Source organism: Myotis nattereri (genome assembly GCF_964212035.1).
Source record: "Myotis nattereri genome assembly, chromosome: 11".
Taxonomy (NCBI): Eukaryota; Metazoa; Chordata; class Mammalia; order Chiroptera; family Vespertilionidae; genus Myotis; species Myotis nattereri.
This window is the reverse complement of record NC_138086.1, coordinates 51,789,020-51,810,560: the sequence shown is the minus strand read 5'-3', so window position 1 is coordinate 51,810,560 and position 21,541 is coordinate 51,789,020. Positions and strand designations below refer to the sequence as shown.

At 36.5% G+C, this 21,541-nt stretch overlaps 1 protein-coding gene across 1 annotated transcript in view; it reads left to right on the top strand.

Annotated features, from left to right (window-relative positions):
- The window catches only part of THSD7A (thrombospondin type 1 domain containing 7A), a 318,818-nt gene that overhangs the window by 135,889 nt on the left and 161,388 nt on the right, over positions 1–21,541 (top strand). Inside the window, exons 3-4 of the mRNA XM_081102812.1 lie at positions 6,938–7,186; positions 10,360–10,541. Of these exons, the coding sequence (XP_080958938.1) occupies positions 6,938–7,186; positions 10,360–10,541 (431 nt within the window). The remainder of the gene's footprint in view (positions 1–6,937; positions 7,187–10,359; positions 10,542–21,541) is intronic.

Below are 21,541 nucleotides of genomic sequence, written 5' to 3'. Positions count from 1 at the left end.
AATCAATCCTCCTACCCCAAAATGAAAATCTATATATTTAAAAGTGTCATCTGCATATATTTAATGCATTATCTTTCTCCCCTTAAAATAGAAATTGGATCGATTTCTTTTATTGCACAATAAATGTTGATTTAGGTAGGTCTTCCCTAACACTTGAAGCAGACTGCAATAAAAGAAAAGTGTGTCTTAACTGATAAATACCTTTCCAAATTCTCATAGTTTTGACAAGTATGTACTATTGAGGTTGAAGTGTGAGGTTCTTTCATATTTATGGTTATTACGAGTCTATATCAAACTTCAATTTATAACTTGAAACCCTGTATGTATTATTAGAAGATGTCAAATTAGTATTTAAAAAGGTAATCTGCCCTCTCTTTTTATTAATCTCCCTTAAGCACCCTCTTCTATCTAACTTTGTAATTCAACAAAAGAGATTTCCAATGAAATTTAGTTTTCAGTAAAGGGGAATAACTTTGAGATATATATTGGAACATTCTGAAAAAAAAATGATGAGAAAAAAATATAGCTAACAATAGGGCAGTTTTTCATGAAGTTGAACAAATATTCTAGCATGAATTCCCATAGAGCTGTAAGGAATTTTCATTTTTCCTGTTTATTGCAATGTATCTAAAGATGTTGATTTTCAAGTCCTATTTGTGACTCCCAGTTTCTTCCTGAGCCTTTTGAAACCCTTAAGAATGCATTATGGAATGGCAGATAGAGTTGCGTCATTTAAATGATGAAGCTTTCCTATTTCTCTAAGTGCAGAAAGAATTAAGCAAACTGTTCTTCATCCTACAGACAGCACAGCTCAAGAGTTTATTAAAGACTTTTTGATTCATGGATAGGATGTTTTAAAGTACTGTTTCTCAAGAACTCTTTATGTCTTCTAATTTAAAGCCGCCTCTACAGTTTTATTACTCATAAAATACCCTTGACTATCTTCAGCTGCTACATTGACAATGATTTCTTCCTATTTGGTTATCTACATCATGAAATTTGTCAATTGAGAGTATGTTGTCTATGTCTTGCCCAGTATTGAGGCAAATTGAACAAATGGATAAACAAAATAAGGCTGCAAGATTTGAATTATAAAGTCCAATAGGGGAGAAATAGTATCACACATGCAGAAATTAGAGATGAACAAGAGACAGTAAATAATCAAGTGTTCCTCTGTGTCCGAGGAGATAAAAGTTTAGGTTAAGGGAGAATTTAGGTGGCTTCCAGAGAAGAAAGTTAATGCTGAAAGTTAGATTCAAATTTTTAAGTTTATTTGTCTGGTCTTTGCTATCATCTTCATGCCTAACATTTATAGGAATTGACAATTTAATCAATCATGACTATAGAATAAAACCTCCATAAAAGCCCAAAAGGCCCTAACCAGATTGGCTCAGTGGATAGAGCATCAGCCTGCGGACTCAAGGGTCCCAGGTTCGATTCCGGTCAAGGGCATGTACCTTGGTTGCGGGCACATCCCCAGTAGGGGGTGTGTAAGAGGCAGCTGATCGATGTTTCTCTCTCATTGATGTTTCTAACTCTCTATGCCTCTCCTTTCCTCTCTGTAAAAAAGCAATAAAATATATTTAAAAAATAAATAAAATAAAATTATTATATTAAAAAAAAGCCCAAAAGGTCTGGGTTTAGAGAGCTTCTGTATTGGTGAACATGTGGAGGTTGGGGGAGTGTCACACCTGGAAAGGACATGGAAGTGACAAACCTCTTACACACATTGTCCTATGCATCGTTTCCATCTGGCGGTTCCTGACTTATATATTCTTTTCTAATAAACTGATGATTTAGTAAGTAAAATGCGTATGTTTGTCCGAGTTCTGTGAGCTCCTCTAGCAAATGAACGGAACCCAAAGAGAGAGAAATGAGAACCTCTGATTTATAGCTAGTCGGTCAGAAGCACAGGTGACAATCTGGGCTTGCAACTGGCATCTGAAGTGTGTGGTGGGCAGTCTGATAGGACTGAACCCTTAACCTGTGGAACCTGATGGTACCTCTGGGTAGATAGTGTCAGAATCCAGTTGATTTCTGGAACAACTTGCTGTTGTCTGAAAATTGCTTGTTGGTGCTGGGAAACCCCTCTGCTTCAACACACACACACACACACACACACTGAAACTGGGTACAGAACCCAAAATAATTCCTAAAATATCCATGTAGTTATGTGTTTTTATTTATTTATTTGTTTGTTTGTTTAGTTGATGTTTTAGAAACAGAGGCAAAAAATCCTTCATGCTAAAAAGTGTCTTTGATGAAAAGAATTGCCAAAATGATTCATGCCACGGAACGCAGTCTTAGAAGTCAGATAGGTAGTTTTTACCTAGAGTTTTCACTTGGGGTGGCTTTGGGATTGTGCCATGAATCTCCATTCTGGCTCGTTGCCTGAACAGCACGGGTGATAAGGAAACAGCTGCATGTAAGCATTTGCTGTGTGAAAGGATAGAAAATGTAGGTACCGGCCCTTCCAGGGAGGCCTCATTGCTGTAGCAGTTTATCCCATTACTAGAGACGTGCTGTGCTGATATCCCACATTCAGCTGTTGACCGGCAGCATGGCCCTCAGCTTTAATAGGGAGCATATGATCACTCCAGCTGGCAGGTGACACCATCTGGCAATGTTCCCCGGCAGCTCAACAAAAGATTTTCAAATATCAAAGCAAGGGGAAAGACCTCTGCCTTTTTTTTTTTTTAAAGTGGTTTGACTGTGCATGCATTTTGCTTCCAAAAGAATTATTGCTTCTAACTTGCCGAATTCTGTGAAGGAAAGGGCACCCTAGGAGAACAAAATTAGCTCAAAAAATTTGTTAACTGCTCATTTACATTGATAAATAAATAGTAACGCATAGGAAATTTAATTTTGTGTTTAAAAAGGACTGCACCTTGAATGTAGTTAAAGCTTGGAAAGGTTTGTTGATTTTTTATTTGTTTGTTTTTTAAAGATTCCATCTGAAAACAGGCCTATAAGAAATTAGACTGGTTAGGTTTGAAAACATAAGTGTCTTAAATTTTACTGGAGAAAGGTACCTTAGTGGTCTTTTAGGAAAATGTAATTTCACCAGGTAGGGAAAGCTATGGGGCAGAGTAATTGCCACCAGGTAAGAGTCATGCAACTCAAGAATGGCAGCTTAGGAAAGTCTGGGGGCTCTTGACTCTGAGCACAGAAGTCATCATTTTCTAACTTGCTACAGATTGGGGACTCAGAAAAACTGTGCAGTCCTCTGGGTCCATTCACTTTTTTCATTGAAAAAGCAAACAGTAGATTAGTAGGAAAAAATAAATGTATCTGAGCATTATGTTCTTGTATTCATCTCTAAATATAATTTTAACATTAAATCTGTTCAGATGTACTCCTAAGGTATGGGACCATAGAAAGGACTGTCAATAGGCTGATGGCTCTCAGGACCATATCAGTCATGTACCAGTATATGCAAAAAATGCATCTACCTCAAAAAGCATGTCTTTTTTTCTGAAATAGTCACTAGAGTTACAGTAATAGTCTATATGTGGTCTAAGCCCCCTTACCCTTACATTTTGCTGACCAGGATTAAGACAGCCACTTTCATTCTTAGAACAAACTTCCTAATCAAATAAAGTGTGTGACCATGTTGTCATAACAGAGTATCAAGCCCACAAATATATTTTGCTTCATACAAACAAAATGAAAATTTAATCTTCTCTGAACACCAAGTTGTGTTCGTTCATATAAAATTTGGGGGTACTTGTTGATATTATGAAAAGGTTTAGGGTAATATCCTCTATATAAACAATCTTCCTGTAACATGAATAATGTAATTGAATTGATTTGTACCTTTACAGAAAGAAAAAAAATGTTCTTTAATTCAATAAGATTATAAGTGCTTATTATTGACTTCTTCTGTAGGAGCTAAAAAAGACAGATTGCTAAGAATCCTGTTTATAGATAAAATGTTCTTAAGTGCCCAAATGATTTCTATTTATGAAAAATCATATGAACTCATCACACTCCATTGGCCTAATGAAGAAGCTAGGAAGTGAGCTGGGTTTGGGGGTTACCACAGGTTAGCAGACTCATGAGTCATCCAATACCACCAGTGTGGTGCTTCTCAAGCTATCTATGTTAAAGAATCAGATTCTGGCGGATTTTTATCTCTGTGTTTATTTGATTTCCTACAGCTCCAACAACATGACTGTACTGTATATGTCTAGCATGTAGCTCATGCCATATGCCTCTCACTATAGAATTCAACATGAACAAAACTGGCCTATACAATGTTCAGTGAATTGTGTCATGCACTTGAGGGTTGCAGACTTCAAATTGCTGTAAAAATGCCTCAGCATTTACTTTCAGTTCTGTGCTTAGCTCATTGCACAGCCCTCAGGAGCAGTTGCACACATCTATGGACCACATTTTGACTAGCCCTGAGCTAGTGGGATTTCCTGTACTTCAAAGGCAGAAAACTATATCATACAACAAAGAGTGCAAAGTTGCTTGCAGCCAGGTTTCTGGATCTGACTTAGACTCCAGTAACGTGCTAGATCTGGGCTTGGATTTTAAACTGAAGTCAGAAGGAAGAGGCAGAAGTACCCATTTAACAGGGGAGTTAGTGCCAGAAATGTGGCTTCTTGTAGCCACCAAAGAAGCTTTCTGGATCAGAGAAACGGTGAAGTGATTCTGACGGCTGAAAGCTGGAGGCTTGTCTTAGAAGCCTTTTCCTCCAGCCTATCCAATTACTGTATAAACCACCTAATATCTGATACTAAATTTCCTTTTTGTGATTTAGTCAGTTCCCATTATCTGAAAGAGATAAGGCTGCACTGATAAAGATTCATTTGCCAATTGTAATTATTGGGTGGCTTTATATTTTTCGACCGATTAGCAGTTAGCTCTAGACCAGTGTTCTCAAACTTCATTGTGCATATGGATCACCTGGGAATGTGAAAATACTTGTTCTTATTCAGTAGGGTAGCCTGGGGATCTGAAATTTTGCGGGTCTATCAAGCTTCCAGTTAATTGAGATGGCGTCGGTCCCCAGACAACCAACAAGCACAGCTCATGCCTTTGACTTCCCAGAGGGTCATGTTCTCATGAAAATCATAATGAACTAGAATAGATAGTTCCCCTAAGCTCTATAGTGTCAACTTTTTGCATGGCCAGAATAAAGGAGAGAATGGTTAGAGGATGGCAGCTGAATAATTTAGCAACTATGGATGATTATATTTAGTTTCACTAACAATAAATAAATGAAGTTAACAAATATCACAGTGCTCATGGGCCTACCAAGGTTCACCGTAAGGCCATGTGTGCATTATGCAAGCCTAAAATGAACCGCAGTATGTGAGCGCTCAGCTACTCTTGTGGCCTTAGCTTTTTTCCTCTAATATGCTCATGGTTTCTAAAAGTATAGAAGTCATCCACAACTTTACCAAACCCTGAACCTCCTGTCTGGGTCTACCTACTGGGTGCTTCTTTCTCTTGGATATGCCCTGGGTACATCCATATTAAATCTCATGAAGGATAGGACACGTATCCAAGAGGAAATTAAATAGGGAGAATTTTGTAAGGGAAGAAATATAGAGGTTATCATTTGGATATTATTTTGCCTGATTTCATAGATAAACCCACGAGTATAAGTGTGAAAACTTGCTTATCATGGAAGTTTTGCTCTATGGTTAGTGCTATATCTAATGCACTGTTAATTCTCAATACATGATATTTGAGTAAAAATGGGATTTTAGTCCTCTCTGTGGTTATAAGAAAAACAGAGCTGACTCACAAGGCCCTTTGACCACCACTCGCACTTCATCCTACTTCCCAGACATCTCAACTCAGACAAATTGACTTTGATGCTTCTAGCTGTCTCCTAAGAGTGCAATTTTTGTACACATGCCAGTAAAATTAAGAGCATTGAATGTGAGCTAGTACATTAAAATGGACCTGCCTCTGTATGGTTGATTACCATAGTTAAATATAGCACCTTGAATGACAAGCAGAACCGTCAGTGCATTCTCCCTTTGGAACAAATGGCTCTATCATGGCGACAGACTGCCTGTGTCTCATAAACATGCATTATTGGTCACTGAGAATGGGCAAGAGTTCAACTAAGAATAAACACAAGGCCTTTCAATTCCAGGAGTCTTCTCAAAGTGCATATGCCCTTAGTCATGGACATTCATAACATCATCTTCATCTTCATATATAGACATTACAATTTAAAATCCAACATTCCTGTAATCCAAGAAGGCATAGATAGATAAGAGTTCAAACATAAATACTTTTCAGTAAATATTAGATATGTATTTACTAGATATACCTATTGTAATGGATATAGTACTAGATATACCTATACCTATGGATATAAATGGATTCTATTTCTAATGCTTATGGTATATTTAATAATTAAGATATCCATATATATACTGTGTATTAAAGTGTGAACTGGAAAAGTTGATTTATTTGAATAAACATGCATTATAAGTGACAACGAACATTTCAAATGATATTAACGATAATGTTAAGCAAACTACTTTTTCTATTTAAAACCATATTGTATTGAGTTAGCCAGGCATGTTTATTTAATTAAATCACTAAACAGAATGGAAATTATCATATGGTAACAGTTCTTGGTTTCTCATTTTCTAAATTAAAACAAATCTGGAATGAGTGAAATGAACAATATGGTAAACTTCGTTTCAGCTAATTTTGCTTAGTCCCTTTATTTCCTATTGCCCATGAATGGTTTAACTACTCTTACAAAATAGGAGGAAATGCAAATGTTAGCTTTGGGTCTAACTGCTTTTACACATCATAAATGTTGATGTATTTTCAATGAAATTAGAATTCCACCTCCAAGTAGAAATAAAAATGTCCAGGCTGATTTCACTGTGGAACACAGAAGACCAAGTTCATAACTGCCTGTGTGTGTGATGAGAATATCAATGCTCTTTTGCAGATTGTGCCAGCAGGAGAAGCTGCCAATGACCTTCCAGTCCTGTGTGATCACCAAAGAGTGCCAGGTGTCGGAGTGGTCAGAGTGGAGCCCCTGCTCAAAAACGTGCCACGATATGGTGTCCCCTAAAGGCACTCGCGTAAGGACACGGATCATCAGGCAGTTGCCTATTGGCAGCGAGGAGGAGTGTCCAGAACTTGAGGAAACAGAACCCTGCGTGTCTCAAGGAGAGGCAGCTGCCCCCTGTGCCACGTGAGTAAATAAGGCTGCAGCCTCTGCTGCCATCTCTGCCCAAATGGCAAGTCTGTTCAGCTGTTTAAGTTCAGCTGAAGAGTCGGTTGAGAAATAGTGATTTTTACAAATTTTAATTCTGAGAAGAAAATATCTCTTTACAAACACTATCCTAAAAAAATGATTTTACCCTGTAAAAGTGTCTTTAGCAAGCTGTATTTCCAAATCTCCATGAGGGCTAGACTTTTAGCAGCAATTCTCTCTTTATATATTTTCTATAGTAGGTATTAGCAAACTTCTTTTTTAAAAGAGGAAGAGTGCAAATGTATTAGGCTTTATGAGCCAAATAGATGCAATTCTATCTCTGGGGCTACAGATAATGTGTAAATGGGTGTGGATACATTCCAATAAAACTTTATTTATAAAATTAGAAGACAAGTTGGATTTGGTTGTCAGGCAATACAAGCTCCATCCTATAAGGTAAAATAAGAAAGTCCTATTAAAATTCAGTACTACATATAACAAATCCTATTGAATAAAATAAAATACTACATTAAAATAATAAGACTTGAGGACAAAGATTATGCCTATTCACTTTTTTAAAAACTGAGACGCATATAACTCAGGGCCTGACGCACAGTAAGCACCCAATAAATGTTCATTGAATTCAGATAAATTTTGAAATATGTGGCACTATAACCTTATTCTTTTTGTCATTAAAATATGATTTCCAGGACATTACTTTGAATCATCTTCACAATAAATACATTTCAGTTTTGTCTGAATATAGACTATTTAGAATATTTATAAAAAACAACTTTGAGAATCCTAGTTTCTCAGTAGATACATACAAGCTTCATTAGGTTTTTCTCTGGAGTAGTGCATACATTTAAAGAACATGAACTTCATGAACCAGTGAGGAGGAAAATACTACTCCTACTCCTCTTCTAATAAGAATAACACTAACAAGGATAGTGATGGTTTATATGAAATCTTCAATTCTGCAGCACTTTGGAATCCTCCATTCTCCCGTGATATAACAGGTGACTGGAAACCCCAGAGAGCTTCCTGCCTGTCTCTTCCACCAGCCCCACTGACTCCTATGCTCCTCTTCACATAATAGGCTCCAGGAATTTGCCTGGATCTCCAGCCAGAGTATTTGTCTTCAATGAATTTCCTTTATTTTTGTCTCAAGCTAGGTGTTTTATTCTTTCTCTTCTCAGATATTCAAGCACCATTAACAAAAATATATATATATTCTGAGTCTCTTTATCTCCCCTCTGCTCCCAGCTTTTGGGGGAATAGCATTTCCAGAATGTGTCACCAATTTACTCTGCCCCTCCCCTCATTGATTTCAGCAAGGAAAGGAGAGGGAGAGAGAGAGAGAAACATCAGTGATGAGAGAGAACCATGGATTGGCTGCCTCTTTCACACGTCCCCACTAGAGACGAAGCCTGCAACCCAGGCATGTGCCCCGACTGGGAATTGAACCATGACCTTCTGGTTCATAGGTTGACATTCAACCACTGAGACACGCCGGCAGGACACCAATTTACATTATTGATATTTATTCCTTTCATAGGACTCCGTAGGCGACCTAAATTGAGACTGCATTCTATAAAAATACAAAGTGTTAATTTAACTCCCCTGATGAATGATTTGTTTGGTTTTACTTTTCTCACACCCCTGCCTGCCACCTGCCACACTTTGCTCAAGGCATCAATTATCCATGTTTTTAGAATTAACCTGAATGCTGTACTTCCTTTATAAACATGTGTCAAGACTGTTATTACTTGATGCCCCTGCCCTGCACCTCTGTTAAACCATGAACCCTCACTTATAAAAATGAAAAAGGGGCACGAAAGTCAGCTCTCCTGTCATGAAACTTGCCCATTGACAAAGCAGAGCGTCTAGATCAGACATCTGAGAGCCCATTTAATCTTTCCTTCTAATCGAGATGAGCATTAGCACATCCATTTGTACCTATGCTGGCTGTTAATCTGATTAGTAGGGAAGCATCTTGGTTAAAGTGACACAAAGTGCTGCATGAGCCATTTTCTTTGTGCTTTTAGACTATCCATTTTCCTTGAGGTGGAGAAATGCCACCAGTTCCTATCTTCATTGGCATCAAGAAATGGTTCCCTGACTGTCTCCTTAAAGCATGTGCTGGGCTGACAAGCTCCTGACATTTCTTCCACATCATAATCTTGATTGGAGCTTTAATTTAGAATCACAGATTGTCTTTCCTGTGATCCACTGATTAGAAACGTCAGCTCTTTTCATCATTTATTAGCACTCGTCAGGGATGCTCAGTGCTACAGAAAAACATGCATTCTTTTTGTTGTTAATCCTCACCCGAGGATATTTTTCCATTGGTTTTAATTTAATTTATTTATTTATTTATTTATTTATTTATTTATTTATTTATTTATTTTCTTATTGTTTAAAGTATTATTTATGTCTCCTTTTTCCCCGATTGACACCCCCCCTTTCCATTGTTTTTTTAGAGAGAGTAGAGGGAGAGAGATACTCATTTATTGGTTGCCTCCCTCCTGTGCCCCAACCAGTGCCAGGGATCAAGCATACAACTCTGAGGTGTGTGCCCTTGATTAGAATTGAACCCTGACCCTTCAGTCCACAGGTCGATGCTATACCCACTGGCTAGGGCAAAAACACTCATTCTTGACAATGAAGAGAAACCTCTAAATTGTTGTTATATTTTTTAATCCTAAAGCACAATTATAATTTTGATCTAGTATGAAGAAGCAATTTTCAGGTATTTTATTACAGGCAAAACAAATGTTGGGGTTGATCATCACTTGTAATGTTTTCTATTCTCAGATTCAGTCCCCCTTTGTTTATAAGTATTGAAAGGGCAAGCCTGAGTTTAGCTTAACTGAACATAAAATTTTATGTTTTCAGCATTATGCTATCTTGTAATAAAATATTTATAAGCAATTTTCAGTGATTGCAATTAAAACAAGATCATCCTAAATTAAACTCCTCCTTAAATGGAGCACTGTTGAGGATGAAGGAGAAGAAATTGAATCTGAATCTGCACCGGAGATATGGTAGTTTACGATTGCTTCAAGAGGAAAGTGTTTTTTGAATTATTTTTTTAAGAAAAAAAAAATGAGCAGAGCAGAGTTTTTTCAGTAAACATGGCTGCCGCTGATGGCATTTTCTGTGTTCAGGTATGGCTGGAGAGCCACAGAGTGGGCCGAGTGCCGCGTGGACCCTTTGCTGAGTCAGCAGGACAAGAGGCGAGGCAACCAGACGGCCCTCTGTGGAGGGGGGGTCCAGACCCGAGAGGTGTACTGCGTGCAGACCAATGAAAACCTCCTCTCACATTTAAAGACCCACAAGGACAAAGACGGTAAGCTGTGTTTTCTTCTCAAGGATCACGCATGGAGACCGAGCATGGGATGCTGCAGGAACATATACCCAGCCTTCTGGGGCATGCATAGCCATATTTCTGTTCACATTATGGTTGCTGTCCACTATGGTGAACAATAATCCAAATTTTGGTCATAATAATTTAATTCAATTTCATCTTTTGTCAGTTGTGATTTGCTGACAGATCTATCATTAAATTTTCTAACTTCAGGCTCTGAGTGAAAATTTAGGAGTAATTATTTACAAAAATGGAATAAAACCTAATCTTGTAATTATATGCAAAGAAGTATATGTTCTAAAGCCCAAGTTTTCTTTGCTTGGTATAAGAATTACAACCTGCTTATAAAAAAATACCTCTTTTTTCTATTTATAATGTGGTTGAAAAATATGTTAATTGTAGTATTAAGTAAAAATTTCAATTTGAGTTTAAATGAAATCAATACAGAATAAATACAGAATCAAACTACAGTAAAAACAAAACAAAAATAAACCTTTAATGCAAAGGTATGACTTATTCTAATCTTTCAATTAAACACATTTTAGAATATTTTTGTTTAAATCTCAATTTTGGACCAGATATAATAAATGTACAAAAGGATAAGTGATTTCAAGATGGCCAGGTCTAAATGTATATATTATCACATATTACTATTACTCTGAAATTCTAATCATTATTGAATCCAGTTTATATTCAATTAGTAGCTTTTATGTCCATACAAATATGGATATTTTTAAGTAATGCTATAAGCTAACCCTCTTACATTCCCCTCTACCTGAGGGATAGCAGGATGTCTATCACTAATGTATTCAACGTGTATTTTTTAGTTAACAACAGAGTTCCAAAAATTATGTAAGGTGGTGAGGATAGAAATGTCAATACAAATTTTGTGTCAGGGAAATGTTCATGGTCATCATGAGAGCACATAAACAAGCCAATAGTTAATAATACTATGCGTTATAAGTGAGTTTTAGAATAACTGTAGGGGGATCACAGAAACAGAAACCTTCATTGAGGAGGGAAGTGGTACTTGAGCTAAGTAATGAGGAGTATGTGCCATAAAGTTAAATGGGTCAGGAATGCAAAAAGGAACAGCATTAGCACACCATTAAAGAGAAGCAAAAAAAGAGAGAAATCTTGCCAGAAAAAAAATGAGTGTGTTGTATTTAGTAAGTTGTGGGTATGATGGGATAATTCCCCAGCAAATATGTTGGTTGGAAAGGGTAAAGAATAAAGACCTTAGTTCATAATAACAGAGACCAAAAAAGGAGGCAGGAGATACACAGAGAAGGAATCTGATCAAGAATAACCAGAAAAAAGGAGGAAAGAACCAAGAGAAATGGGTGTTCCGAAAAACAAAAGATGTCTCCACTGCCTCCCCGAAAAGGAGTGGCACCAGTGACCAGCAATTCATGAAAAGCAATCACGGAAGTTTTGCATGTGTAACTTGCAAAATTTAATTGTTTTTTACCCACTAACTTTACATAGCTTGTCAACTCATTTAGGAATCTAGCCTTGGGATACATTTTACTACTAATATATCTTGAAGTTGTAAGGAAGTAGTATAAAACATGTAATGTTAGTACATTAATATTTTCTTGGCCACGTTAATGGCTACGTTTTTAACACTCTTAGGTGGATTTATTATAGCCGTCCTCTCAGAGTAGTATAATTTCATTGCTAGAGGTAGTTCAGAGTTTAGTTTCTGAATGTCAATTATGTCCTGTAGGTTATTACTTTCAAAAGAGCCTTTGGGGTTTGGAATTGGAACTGGATACATTTTTAAATCATTTTGTCATGGATTTTCCCTACTGCTGTCAAAACACAGCAGAGTACTAAAAATAAAAGTCACACCAAAAGGGAAAACAAAAAGAATATTATTGTAAGATGTATCTTTTGGAGTAACAAATGCCAAAGCAAAGATCAGTGGATATGGAAATAATCAGTTCTTCTGAAATTAATATTTATCATAGAAGCATGTAACATGAATAACTTAGGAATATGCATCCTTTCATGTCACACAGCAAGACTACTATAATCCTCTTTGGAAAAAAAGTTGATTTTTCCCTAAAAGTTTCAGCTTTTACTTCTCGAACTTAGACTATATAAGTTTCCCCCCAGAAGCACTTAGCATTTCCCAATTGGAAACTTATTCAATACACCAGCATCCCAAGGACTATAAATATGTGTGAATGGAGCCCAATTTGACTCTGGGATGTGAAGAATGTTCCATGTATCTTCATTCAATAACTATGAAAGAATGAAGGCTTACTTTATGAAGAGAGGGAAATCTCTCAAAATAACTCCCTCCATCAATTCTAAAAAGAAGGTACTGATCTCAAGAAAGTCTGGCTGTGTCATCATGAACAACCTACCCTAAGAGCAATTTATGTTATACTTCATTTGAAGAACAAAATCTACACTTGTTTTGGCAGATCTATACTATGTATTCTAGAAAAGTTGTTTTCACATGTAACCAAGCTATTAAAATACATTAACTCAAAATAAAATACTTAACTCAAAAATACAATTTCTTGATACAAAAATACTGAAAAAAAGATATGAAATTCATATAACTTCCGTTATTATCTTGGCATATCATATTACACAGGTACTGATCACCTTAGCATAATTTAATTCAATTTTCATGGCCTCGTGTCCTGTGAATCAGTTAACAGTAGTAAAGGCAACAATGAATAGAAATACTTAATGTGACCTAAGTAACCCTTCCAATCCTGACCGCAAGGAAGAGCTAGCAGTAACACTCGGCATTTTCTGTTCAGCCAGCTGATTAGAGTTCCAGTAGGCTGAAAAGTGTGCAGCTTACGCTGGCATGAAATCTACCCTTATCAGAAAGTGGCAGGAAGAAGGCTTGCCCATGGCGAGGTTACTGGTATAAGCCCTAGAAAGCTGATGAAACGTTGCTGATCATTGGATGCATGAACATAAATTGATTTTTTTACAAGCTCAAAGTGAAATGAAAGTAGATTAACTACAGTGACTAAGAAATTCTTCCATTCAAAATAGATTGAAAATATTTTTAAATGAGGGAAACCAAAAGTATTGGTTATAAAGCACCATGGAGCTTGCTATGATTTATATTATAGGAAACTTAAGAACATTCTTTGGTAGAAAACATATCTAATAATCCACAGAGAAATCTGGATGAAGTCTGTAGGATTTGAGGTTATTAAGAAAGACAACCTGGATAATGAGCCTGTAGAATGACAGAGCATGAGATAAACCAGCAGAAAGTTCTGGAGGATCAGTGGGAAGATGGATGGAGCGAAAGATGATTGAGCTGTGAATGGATAGACAGAAGGATGAACAAAGAGCTCATGTTTTCCCATGCTCTGCAACCAATTAAGGAGAATAAAAATAGTCACTATCCCTAAATGAAATACAAATTCTTTATAGTTTTTGTAGTCTTTTATCTACCATTTCCACAAACTAGCCTACTTTAGTCAAAGCTATTTTGGAAAAAAAAAAAAAAAGGCTATTCTTACAGTGCTATTTCCCTGTTATTTCAGGAAGTAAATATCAGAGTACACCAAAGGCTAGTGCTACACCTTTCCTATCCATCGCTTTTGAAATAACAGGTAGGTGAGACTATTGTATATGACATCTTAATCAGAGATTCTCTACAAATTCTCTGATACAATGGTAGGAAATATAGTGGTTTATTTCTATGTTGCTGAAATATATCAAAGCTGTCCCATAAAATATAAATAATTTAATGTTTCTTTGATTATCTATAGCATCATTACATGGGTGTAGATTATAGAAAAACATAAAAATATTTAAAAATTTACTTATGTAAAACTACCACTAGGACCCCACAATTATAAAAACAGATATGTGAAGTTTGGTTGTGAACACTTTTTTGAGATAAATTAATGAAGGTATTAATATTTTTCATAATTTATCATATTTTGAAGCACAGTTCTTTGTGCTCTACTAATATCAATATGGTAAATGAAAAAGGAATTAAATCACACAATGGCTACATTTTAGAAAGAACCCACACTGAGGCGGGAGATGTCCAAAGCACTATAATACAGACAATCCCTGAATGAACCAGACCCTTCTTGGAAATTAGATCTCTGGATATTTTGTGGGAGAGAAGCGCTGTTGCCCTGTGAAGTTTCTTTGGATCAGTAGAGTACAAAATAGAAAGAGAGATGCCAAGAGGTTTCAGCCACTGTGATAGAAGCTAATAAAAATGTACCTGCTGGGAATTGGATTAGCTGGTCAGTCGTCTACCCTAGTTGGAATTTTTAGTAGAGGAAGAGCTTACTAATGAGATAACAGGAAGTATTCAACCAAAAGGATATAAAAGAAATATATGATGAAGCAGCTTGGCCATCATGTAAACATGAAAACAGTACTTATACTACCTTTGATTTGTTCAACATTTAGTAAACACTTGCTATTTTTTTTTTAAAGGTCTGGTGAGATTTTTATTTTTCACTGATACATATTTCTTTTCTTTTTATACATATATATATATATATATTTTATTATTAGTTAAGGTATTACAAATGTGTCCTCATCCCCCCCCATTAACCCCCAACCTCCCCCCACCCCACCCCACACACTCATGCTCCCATCCCCCCGTTGTCCATGTCCATTGGTTTGGCTTATATACATGTATACAAGTCCTTCGGTTGATCTCTTACCCCCCCGCCCTCCCCTACTTGCTATTTAATATGTTTGTCCTCTCATTTGTAAAATAGTTCAATTTAATTAGTCTGAAAATTATCTCTTGAACATATAAAACACGCTTTCTTTAAAACTTTTTCTATTTCAGCAAGAGTTTATATTTACCCCCTGATAAACATTTATTCAAACCTCTGAGTTGGAATAGAGGAAACATGATTTAGTTGTTAAATCAAATGACAAGGGTCATAATTCATGCACATTATTTCAAGTTGGCCACTCATTTCAGAGAACATATATTATATCTATATTCTCTCTTCTAATAATACAGATAGCTTTAACATCATTTGAATTTTCATCCTAAGGCTACTTTCAGAAGCACACTAGACTATCAGAAGACCTGGTTTTTATTTCTGCGTGACCCTGTTCCCTTATCCACACTACTTAACTTTTATTTGCCTGAAAAGGCCTACTTAATGACTCTGCAGTACGACTGGAAATGGAACAGCAGAATAACTGAATATCATCCTATATAGAACACCTAGACATGCAGACTACAGTATTGTTTTAAATGCTTTTAAGAGCAGAACTGATGTCTTGAAACTAAGTGATTCCTCAAAACAAACCAGGAAAAGTGAACTAATGCTTTCTGTGGTTGTCCTTGGGTAGGGATGGTACAGGAAGAGGGTTACACATTAAGGAGACTTGGGGGGAGTGAAGCCCAAAAGGGTCGTAACATAAAAGTCTTAGCCAGAGACAGAGAGCACAAGCAGACATATTGCATTACACCATCCACCTCAAAGGGCTGTAGCATCAACGAGTGAGCAGAGAAACTCAATTTACCTCTGGAGAGAGATGATCAATAGCAGTCAGCTTCAGCCTCAGGTTGTGGCAAAATCAAATCTCTCCTAAAAATTCCCACTATAGGCCTGTACCCACACTAGTTTAAGTTTCAAATTTATGGTACTTCCATGTGTCCAAAGACAACTGAGAAATTAACATAAAAAATGGTGCCAGGCAAATGGTACTACCAGTGCCTGACATAAGCAAAAACAAAAATTCTGAAGAGGGAATCCCTTAACCAAGCCACAGGATTTGCTGAGATAAACTGCACCATTAAAAATTGCAGACTACACAAGGAAAGGTAATCTATTGTAAACAGGTTTTTAAATGCCCAACAAAGAGTAAGGCTAGACCCAAGGTTGGGAATATTAGAGATAGCAGATTGAGATTATAGAATGCATATGCTAAAACTTATTAAAGATGTAAAGGAAAAAATTTAAATATTAGATGTAATGAGTCAATGAAAAAAGAACAGATTTAAAAAGAAATAAGTTCCAAAACAAAAACGTACTTTAGCTGGAAATAAATACGGTAAATGGAGAGATTAGAGAAATTAAGCTAAACAGTTATTAGTTAACTGAAGATAAATGCAAGAAATTGATTCAGAATGCAACACTGAAAAAAGAAGTTGAAAATATATGTGAAGAAAAAAGTTAAGCAGATTTAAATAAGAAGATTCAAAATGAGAGAATCAAGGGAAAAGATGAATTTTCATAACTGATGAAAGACAGGACTGTGCAGAGTCAAGAAGAAAGTTTTCAGGCAGGAGAATAATATATGCACATTTAGGCACAATGTAGTGAGATTACAGCTCATAAAATACAAGAACATATTAAAAAGAATTAGAAGTTAAAATTAACTGCAAAGGAATTAATAAATTAAGAGTAAAATTTCAACAGCTGCAAAGAAAGCAAAATAACAAAAATGATGTATTAAAGGTACTGAGAGGAAAATAACTTTCAACTTAAATTATTTATCCAGCTCCTTGTTATTATATATTGTGGGCAAAATTAAGACACAAGTAAAAGGGTTTACCTCATTAAACCCTCACTGGAAGAACTGCTAAATGATAATGTTTAGGAAGAAGGAAATTGAACCCAGAAAGAGAAGAATTCAAGATGTGCAAAGAATTTGGAAAATACCTGGGTAATCTATCCTATTAATAAAAGGCTAATATGCAAATCGACCAAATGGTAGAACGACTGGTCGTTATGACATGCACTGATCACCAGGGGGCAGACACTCAATGCAGGAGCTGCCCCCTGGTGGTCATTGCACTCTCACAGGGGGAGTACCGCTCAGCCAGAAGCCGGGCTCATTGTTGGTGAGTGTAATGGTGGTGGCAGGAGCCTCTCCCTCTTCCATGGCAGTGCTAAGGATGTCTGACTGCTGGCTTAAACATGTCAGTCGGACATCCCCGAGGGTTCCTGGACTGCGAGAGGGTGCAGGCCAGGCGGAGGGCGCCCCCCCCCCCCGAGTGCACAAATTTCATGCACTGGGCCTCTAATATAGCTATAGATCTGTATGAAGCAATGCTGATAAGTTTCATGATTAAACACTGAACAATTAGTTAATAGACAACATTAACATATGACAGGAGGGAGTGGTAAGGAGTATATTTGGGAAAGGGTAGAGATACTAAAAATCCTTATATATAATTAAGTTATTATGCATGTTAAGTATTTAAAAATAATTATTTAATCAATAATTATTAATATATAATTATATAATCATAAGAGCATAATCAGTTATTAATAATTAAATTATGTATACCTCATAATCTAACAGGAAATAAAAGGGACTAAATAAATTCAATTGATTCAATAAGAGGTACTGAATAAGAGAAAAATCTTTTTCTTACACATGATCTAATTAATAGCAAATAAAAATTTAGAAATATCGGTTTTAAATGTCTGTCAAAGTTTATTACAGAAAATCATTTTTAAAAATCATTGCTATATCTATGAAACCAGCCAGCTGTATTGTTAGTGTTTACAGTGATCAAAGAGTTTGCATCACTCAGTCTGAACATTGCCCACCACTGGCAAAACACATAATATGCTAAGAGACCACACACATTGTATTTTCCAGGCAGAGCCCTCTTCACATACAACATACTAATGAAGATTTTATTTCCTTGAGGAAATAATGTGAGATTGACTGAAGTTGTATATGTACACAATGCTAAAACTATTCAGAAGCTTGAATGGTTAGATTGGTTAAATGGCATCTGATAGAAAATTTTCTTGAATGATAAAAAATGACCAAAATTTTCTTCAGGATATTTAGAGCAAAGGTTAATCTCCACAAACATAATACATAATAAAAATTATATTGCCAAATTGGTACTGTTAAATGAAGCATGAAAATGATTGCAAACTTAAAGCTAAAGGAGAAAATTCTGAAACATCTGAAAATTCATGAGTTTTTTAAACCTATCTCTCCTTCTGTTATTCTATTTTTTTCCAGTTTGCTAAAGGGAAAGATGAATGACATTGGCATTATTACCTAGCCAAAGGTAATAAAGACAAAGGAATCATTACCCAGAGAAGATAATAAAATTTATCATGTGTGTTGATGTCTTGGACAAAGTCATACATGATTTGTTGATAAAATAACAGATGACATTAAACTAATAAGGATAACACATTGGATAATAATCTTATGACACAAAAATATATTAATAGGCTAAAAACAGTGGCATTTCTCCCACAATGTGAAGTCCAATGAAATACTTACAAATACCTGCATGTGTCCTGAGTGCCCACTTTGAAAGAAAGTCATAGTAACAATGAGGAGGATGATATAGTGATAGTGACAATATTGATTGCATTTATAAGGCACTATGTTAATTACTTGGTTGCTGTGAAAATTAAATGCTTACTGTGGGGAACAACCAGTTGGGATCAATGACTTCATGTTAAACTCATTCTGTGTCTGTAATCACAAGTGTTCCTCTCCTGCACATCACTCACAATCTGATGAATGAAGGCCTGCAGATTTGGACATCTCACTTGGTATTCCTTCATTAACTCAATAAATATTTATTGAACAACTGTTAGGTTGTATCACTCATTTAGATGTTGAAGGTAGAATGTTGAACAAAACAGACTTGACCCCTGTCCTCTGGGAGCAGCCTTGTATTTATGGCTTTGCTACTGGAGGTTCAGGACTAGCCCTTCCCAAGGCGGATATGGAGAGACTTCCCCAGACATCCCAGTTTGGGGCTCTTCTGTGAAGCTGTGGGAGCACACTACAAACCATGGTTCATCCTGAGTAAAGAACCCACACTCTTACTCACTGGGTGGATTATTTTTCTGGAAAGCACATACCCTCAAAATGCAGATAAGAATCACCTGGATGATTTAAGGAAATGCAAAACCCCCTGGATGTTATCCATTGAGGTTGTGATGCAATAGTTCTGGAATGGGTGCAGGAATATCTGTCCTTTTAATAAGCACCATTATAATTATAATCAGGAGTTGATTTTACTGTAAGGCTCATGAGAGTCCTCTTAAAAGGCTCTTTGCAAAGCTTTGGGAGAGACTGGGATAGGGACAGGGAAGTCCATGTTTTCTGAGTCCAAGGCTTATGCATTTTAGGGGCCCCTTCTTGTTAAAAACAAACAAACAAACAAACAAAACCACACACACACAATCCAAACAAAAATCACTACAATCTCTGCCAGGGTCTCCGAAGGAGCCTGTGCATGTGAAATATTCTGAACCTTACGCTTCATGGGGGCATCTCAATAAATCTGTCCCAAATTCTTATGTTAGAATTTTGGCCTCTTTTAAAGCCAAAGACAATCCCTACTTTAAGATGAAAAACAGAAGCACAGACATTTCTGTCTTGAAAAGGCCTCTTTCCCACAATTCTGGAGGTGTATCTGTGGAAAAGTCACTAATCTTCAGAGTGATTAGCAATGTCAGTTCTAATATCGGTTTTATTTATACTCACTGAGCCCTGCTTTTATGTTCCAAAGCTGCGAGCCTTTAGAAAGCCATTATACCTTGCTAGTCATTAAGCTAGGAAATTGAAGAGGAAGAACACCTAACACTCACAGATACTGTTTCATCTTACTTCATACCTGTAACGCAAGACAGAATGAAGCCATAGCTGTTAGTTAATGACCTTCCATTAATGAAAGAATGGGGGATAAAATGTCACAAAACCTGACACCATTGAGTGACTGTAGTATGTGTGATTTTTGTAACCCTTAAGCACTGATTTCATCGAGTCGGTTATGGATGAGTGATAGCACCAGTAGGGATCTTGAAATGAGCACTCAGGGATGCGCACTGGTGAATGAATAGCATTTTTTCCAAGGCACACTCCTGCTATCTAAGAATGTAAAAGAAATGGTTTGTGGCTGCCTGTTCCCTGCCTTGCTGATGATTGCTCAACAGGGAGTAGCTACTCTCACCAGTGTTAACAGAGGAGTACAAACTACATTGTGGAACTCATTAATATTTATTCCTTCTAAAAGCAATGGGCAATAAAAAGGGAAATAAACCAGGGAGAATAGCAATGGGAAAGGAAGCCATGGCAACAGATTTGTCTTGGAAAGGTTGCACCATTTGTACACAAAAATACACTAAAAATTCAAGGATCCATGTTATTATGTTATTAGTCTGGAATCCACTAAAAATGCTTGTTATTGGGTGAACTAATCTGTGAAAAAATATGTACATTAAACACAATTCAAGAATTCAAAGTAGCCACCCATATTGTAGTATTATATGCATTTAATGTACCTCTTCACTATGTCACATTTTTAATAATAAACAAAGCTATACAGTATCAGAGCCTATGCTGTATCGTCTGGACACAAACTTTCTCTAACCGAAGGATTACCTCTGTTGCAACAGAGACCAGTGACATCTCTGGTCCTTTTCTTCTGCTGCTCCTCCATTTTCTGCTTTGAAATGCTTCCAGCATTATCTCAGCTCTTCACATATCTCGGCCTGTTTCAAATAATCCTTTTTACACTGTGAGACCTCAATAATCTTTCTTCATCCAAAGCCTATAACCTTCTTATACTACATTACACAGTTTACCATGGGATTACATACAGTTCTATTCTTTTGCAATTACCTCATGAATATTCAGACCAACTCCCCAAGATTTTAAGCTTCCGAGGAGGCCATAGCATTTTCCCCTCCTAAACTTTATTATGATCTGTCATTCTTCGCTTACGTCTGGGTACATTTGCTAATTGTGTCATTTAGAAGTATCTTTAAGAAAGACAGAGAAAGCCCTTCAATATGAGAATGTTGACTTCCCAGACATCTGATTTATAGTGTTTCCTTTCGGATTAAACTATCTGCCTCACTAACTTCATTTTTCCCTCCTGTGCTTTCCTCTGCAAAGGCTTAATGAGATAACATGTAAAACATCTTAGCATAAGGCCTTGCACTTAGTATATGCCAAATGAACGTTAATTGCTTTTGTTTACTTTTCTGGTTAAATTGAAAAAA